Source organism: Olea europaea, chromosome 1 (assembly GCF_002742605.1).
Source record: "Olea europaea var. sylvestris chromosome 1, O_europaea_v1, whole genome shotgun sequence".
Taxonomy (NCBI): Eukaryota; Viridiplantae; Streptophyta; class Magnoliopsida; order Lamiales; family Oleaceae; genus Olea; species Olea europaea.
In genome coordinates, this window is record NC_036237.1 from 29,450,362 (window position 1) to 29,456,831 (window position 6,470).

The following is a 6,470-nucleotide window of genomic DNA, read 5'->3' on the forward strand; positions in this document are numbered from 1 at the left end:
GTTAAACGTTGAACCCAACCTTGAGGGCTCCACCGCCCCCTGTAGTATCGTGAGGTAGTCTACTGGATTTTGTTAATCTGCAGCTGGGTGGTTTTACTTGCATTTGATCATTTTTTGCATTTTCTAGGTAGCTTTTAATCTGTTCTTTATTTTACTATTTGATAGCAGTGCAAGTTTTTCAAGCATTATATTTGTTATGTATAAATAAGTGAATGTATGCAATATTACTGACCTTCAATGATTTCTTTTTATCTTTGTATTTGGTATGTTGGAGATTCTAACCTTTTTCAGCTCATATCCAGATCTACTACATCTCAAATATTAGAATAGACTATAAAAATCCATTTCAAATTTGAGTCCTGATGAGAAACCAGGATGTCTATTTTCTATTTCTTTTTTTTTTTCTTTTTTTCTTTTTTTTAAATCACGAGTTATTTGTAAAGTAGAATCCAAATTTATTAATGGGTTTTCGAGAAAATCACTAATAATTGAGAGGATTCAGATAGGCGAAAAATGGAGGGAAGAATGAAGAAGTACAGGCAAGTTAGCCCAGAAAGAGCAAAAGTATGGACGGAAAAATCGCCCAAGTATCACTATAAACAGAAACAGCAGCATAATGGTAAAGTGCCTGTAGTTTATTATCTATGCAGGAATCGAGAGCTCGAGCATCCACATTTTATGGAAGTCCCTCTCTCTTCCCCTGATGGCCTCTACATGAGAGGTACTGTACAATGTACTCCTATGCTTGTATGAAATGTAATTATTTTTAAGCAAGTGTTTTTGGTTCAAGAAACTTCTGTTCGTTCTGTAGATGTGATGGAAAGGCTTAATGTTTTGAGAGGCAGAAGCATGGCTCCAATGTATTCTTGGTCTTGCAAGAGGTGAAAATGGTTAAAATCGATTTTATATTTGATTCTTTAAGTTCGAATTGTGATCAATTGTGCTGAAATCTATGTGGTGATTTATGGATGCAGGAGTTATAAGAATGGGTATGTATGGCATGACCTTTGTGAAGATGATTTCATCCTTCCTGCTCATGGTAACGAGTATGTTCTCAAAGGTTCTGAGCTCTTTGACGAACCTGATTCTGGTAATTCAACATTCTTTTGCTTCCATTGTGTTTATCTGCATGATTTACTGCTTTCATGCGGGAACAACTAATTTTAATTGAACTCAATGCCAATTTGTTCTTTCACGGGGTGAAAAATGTAGGCAAAATTGTACAAGATACTGACTTATTGAGTTCCGATAAAATCTACTTTGGTATGCTTGACTTGGTAACAACCTTGCAATTATAGTCTTTATAATGAAGCCGCAGAAATACTGAGGCCGGTGCATTGATACTATGGTTGAAAATTGTTCTATGTTTCTTAAATTGATGGGAATTCAAGAGATAAATTGTATAAAGAAATCTTGAGAAAGTGCTTGTGTTTACTCTACTAGTAATTGACTATTTGGGCTTCAGACTTCTGAGAAGAGGTAGAATGTCTATGGAGTCGAGAGAAAAAAGTAGATAGCAAGGATGCGGCAGAAGAATTCAATTTTTTGATATTATACCATCTTTTACAGAGAGTAAACAATGTCTAGATGGATTCAATAATTATAATGTATCTTGCAAAATCCCAGTTCTTGAAACTGAACATTTTGCATTTTTAGGTCGATTTAGTCCAGCTGGAAATGTTGCATTACAGAAATTAAAAGCATTACCAGAACCACCATCTTCCAGAAGCCAAGATGAAACTTCATCTTCCTACGGCTTGAATGGTAGAACTACGAAGAGTTCTCAGGATGATGAGCTGTCTCCTCCAGTTCAGCGTCCACGTTCGTTGGCTGTGTCTCCAGAGTCCAGTGTCGGGAAAACTTCCTCTTCGAATGCTTCTTTAAGCTTGACAGATTATAAGGTTTACCAGAGCAATGGTCTAACTGATGCCTCCACTCAGACCGACGAAAATGCTGGCACAGCTGTTAAAACTCAAGAGACTTGCATGAGAGGTGTTTCTACTGACGACGGATCACTAGAGCTTGAGAGAAACGAGCCTTGTCAAAACCAGGTTCCTCGAGTAAAGGAAAGTTCGGAGATCTGCAGGGATTTAGTTTCGCCACCTCCGTCTACATCTAGTGCATCTTCTGCGAGTGGTAGGACTGACACCTTGGAATCTCTCATCAGAGCCGATGCCAGTAAGCTCAATAGCTTCAGAATAGTTGAAGAGGAGGAATTTCGTAGTCCATCAAACACAAAATTCAAGGCTTCAAATATGCTAATGCAATTGATATCTTGTGGGTCAATAGCAGTGAAGGATCACAGTTTTGGTGTAATCCCTACCTACAAGCCTAGCTTTTCACATTCCAAATTTCCATCTCCATTGTTTTCGACATCAGTGATGCTGGGAGAGCTGGATTGTCTTTCTGAGAATCCGAGGCTGATGGGTCTGAAGTTGGAAGACAAGGAATATTTCAGTGGGAGTTTGGTCGAGACATGTGTGCCCAAGGAAGGAGTCACTACTCTAAAACGATCTTCTTCTTACAATGCAAATAGGTTAGTTTGTTATCTGCTTATATGTCAGTCAAATATACATGTGTACCATTGTATAATAGTGGTCTAGCTAGTTTTGAAGACGTATTTTGAATAAAGAAGTTGCTCCCTCTTTAACTGTTTAAGCTTTTAGACTAAGTGATTCAGCACTTATTGTTCTTCCTCTGTAAACTGTTATAATGAAATAGAAGAAATATTTGGAAATGCAGAACGGAAAAACTGTTTGATTCAGTTGAAGACAAGGAAGAAGCGAGTTCCATGCATTCAAAGTGCATTCCAAGGTCTTTCAAGGCTACATTGAGTAAGCAGCCAAGATGTGAATCAATGCGATCCCCTCTCTCTGAGGGGCCTCGAATCTCATCTGATCGAGTGGATAGTTCAAGAAACATTACAGCTGGCACGGCCAATGTCGGAAGCAAGAAAATTGAAGAGCCTTTCTTTGAAAAAAGCCAGTCGAAGAAAGTAGATTCTTTCAGAGACGAGAAGGAAAAAGTGATCAAAATCGAAGAAAGTTAAGTTCCTGCCAATTCACTCTTACCACAGGCACTCAAATACACTGCTTAATGCTGTCCTTTTTCATGTGGGCTGAAATCTTTTTCACTTTTTTTGTAACAGGCTTGCTTCGGGAGTACGGATTATAATACAATCGAAAGCATCCTCGGACAGTGAGGATAACTCCAAGAAACAGTTCGAAGATTGATCCACGACAGTTTTTGATGGAATCTAGTTGAAAAATACTCTCATTTCATAACTAGACCTCGTCTGGTCTTGTGAATTTGTTGGGTACTCAACTTCGTGTTTCTGTGAATCTGGAATGAAGTTATGATGCAAATAGCACATTAGCTGAAAAGATTTGAGTTTTGGAATGGTCCTAGAGGAATTACTAGTCGTTCTTTTGTCTGATTGTGTCATGCTTGGCGGTCCTTCTGGTAATGTAGACAAGATTTAGCTGAATACATCAGTTTTCAGTTGAGAGATTGTGAACTACAATGGTTTTGACTGTGTAATTAGTGAAGTTTTAAGAATTAGAGAATTGTTTTGTACATTTGGTTCAAAGTCCTCTCATAGAAAATATGGATATGGAAAATCCGCTTTGTCTTCTACGTTCGGCTGGAAAAATTAAGAACGGGTTCAGTTAAAAGTCTAAAAATCGAGTATAAAAAAACCAGAATAAAACCTGGATTGATCATATATGTGGATTTATTTTTTTTTATTTAAATAGGAGAAATCTGCCAAAATAAATAAATAAAATAATAATAATAATAATAATAAATCAAAAGAACCAAATAATGGAGAGGACGTTATCCAAGAAGCATAGGATTCTGCTTCACTTTAAGGTTGAACCAGTTGGAATTGATGTGATTGACTAAAAGTTAGATCCTTCAAAGTCAACATAGACAAAACATCAAAAAGTTGAATCAGAAAAGTGCAAAAGATTGAAAGAAAGTCAAAACAATTATATATTTTGTAATGCTTTTCATATTAATTTATTTAACAATTTTTTATTCTCAAAAAAATTAATTGCAATTTCATCTGATTTTTTTTCCCCTCATTCATCTATCTCTTTATAAATTAACATTCAGTAGAGTTTCTCACTGAGTCATATACATATGCCTCTTTCATTTTTTAATTTGCATGTGCACCTAATTTATCAAAAATATCACTTTCTGTGTGGAAAATGTCCAACTTACCCTTCATGTCCCCTTTTAGGAATTAATGCTATGTTCCAATTCAATTAATATTATGATTTGATTAGTTAAATTTATATATTATAATCATTGCATATATATATATATTAGATTCATCATCCATTTTGAGAGGTTAGTTATTACGAATTATTTTTTATTTTTATCGAATAGTTTACTCTTTTTTAAATGATAAAAACAAGATGATCATCAAAGTGAAGAATGCTTTTGAAATCCAAGTCGAAGTACGTGTCGGTGATTAAATTGTCGAACATAGAACTATGAAGAATAAGACTACGCATTAACAAATATTCTGACTTCATCCAACAACGTCGAATGATGATCAACCATCGCGTATTTCATATAAATTCATTGTTTCTCTTGTGACCCTAGTGATGTGAAAAAAAAGTCATACATTATAGATAAATAAGTAATAATAACATCAATATGATCAAAGTTATCATGGAAGTCAATTGATGAACGCAATTTGTCATAATCATTCTCGTGTACATGGATCTCTGACCACTTCATGTGGGCAGCCAAAATGACATTTCAAGGTGGAAATGAATTCATCAATCAAGCACAATGAACAAAAAATACGAAACAAACCACTGAAACTGGAACACGGAAAATGAATCAATCAATCAAGCATAAACAACTACAAATCAATCAACAAATTATGAGATCATAGCATTTCATACATGTTAATGCGAAACACACGTGCAATGTTAGAACCAAAGTTCAAATTGTGGAACTGAGCTTAGGTAAAGGAAGGAATTGTCGTTCCCAATAGTTCATCTGTCGAAAACTTCATTTGATCTGTCGATGAGTCCATCTGTCGAGAATTACTGATGCTAACTGTTGGGAACGACAGTTCAATGGTAAGCGATTTAAAAGCTATGCTGTCATTTCATTCTGACACAATACACAAGTTTTGTACAGGAATATATAAGGTATTCAAATAATTCATAGGGTCAAAAATGTTCTAAATTGACATTTTTGATAGAAAATTTGAAAGGTGACATTTTTTATAATGCATAGCCAAATTTTGACACCCAATGAAATTTCCTCAAAAAAAAAAAAATTGTTTTAATATGCTTCAAACAGCGGCTAATCATTTTTCTTAATTGCTTTACAAATTCTTCTCTTTTTATGAAACTTTCTCGCAGAAAAGGAAAACAAATTCATACGCTATAGATACCAAAAATATATACGTGTATTCTTAACAGCTTTTTAAGTTGCAAATTTTTTCCAACTTAAAATGAACAATAAATTGACTTTTTGCTACAAAATAATAACTAATAAAAAATGAATTTGATTGATTTTTTTTTTTCATTGAACAAATTTTCTTAAATAATGTAACAATAAAAAAAATTTATTTACTTTTGCAATGTTTAAAGATTGAAATGAATTATTTTAAAACTTTTTCGACATTTATTAAATTTATTTTTTATTGATTCGATGTTAGAGTTCAGGAGAAGAAGATAATAAATTTTATGCAATATATATTTAAAGAAAAAATATTTCATAAAAAATCAATAGAAAATAATAGACAAAAATGATAATATAATACGGTGGTGCTAGTGGTAAATAGGGGTATACTTAAACGTACACATCCCTCTCACATGGAGTGTGAGATCCACCCGAATAAAAAGCACTTATTCGAGTGGACCCCACACCCCATATGAAGGGGATGTACACCCTTAGGTACACTCCATATATACCACTAGATTAATTCTAATGTAATATATAATTTGTGATTCGTTAATTCAATTAAGTATATTTCCGTTCGTTAGTTGTTGTAAAGTTTCAGCAAATGACGTTTTCTGTAACTATTATGCAAAATGTAGTATATAAAATGTAAATATATAAAATATAGTTCCTCTTTGAGCCCTATTGTAAAGTATAATTACATCCTGCACAAGGTATATTTTATAAATTTTCCTTCCATACGTTCACAACCTTTTTTGTAGAAATAATTATATTCACTCCACAATTTTTTTTATATATATATATATGATTTCACTAGTGTCTAACCTTATTCCGTCTTGAATGTTCAAAGTCTCATTCTTAACTTCGCATAACAAAATATTTGCGAGTTTTTAAAAAATGTTGAAATTATTCGCCCATAAACGTGAAAATTGAACACATTTAATAAATTGAATAGACAAAATGAAAGGAGAAACGTGTGAAATATTTAATCCTTTATCTTCTCTAGCTAATCTTGAAAGATAATTTTTGTTTTCAAGTAT

The 6,470-nt window shown here is 33.6% G+C and overlaps 1 protein-coding gene across 2 annotated transcripts; it reads left to right on the top strand.

The window, feature by feature from the left end:
- The first annotated feature begins 2 nt into the window (after positions 1–2).
- Positions 3–3,576, top strand: LOC111400289 (protein UPSTREAM OF FLC-like). 2 transcript variants are annotated; one of them, XM_023027706.1, is made up of 7 exons: positions 3–54; positions 503–721; positions 812–881; positions 975–1,090; positions 1,657–2,536; positions 2,743–3,045; positions 3,149–3,576. In XM_023027706.1, exons 2-7 carry the CDS (start codon positions 514–516, stop codon positions 3,231–3,233), a joined length of 1,662 nt encoding a protein of 553 aa, XP_022883474.1. In that variant the 5' UTR covers positions 3–54; positions 503–513; the 3' UTR covers positions 3,234–3,576. The 2 variants fall into 2 exon arrangements, with proteins under 2 accessions (XP_022883474.1, XP_022883477.1); XM_023027709.1 differs by having other exon boundaries at positions 2,743–3,235.
- The last annotated feature ends 2,894 nt before the right edge of the window (positions 3,577–6,470 follow it).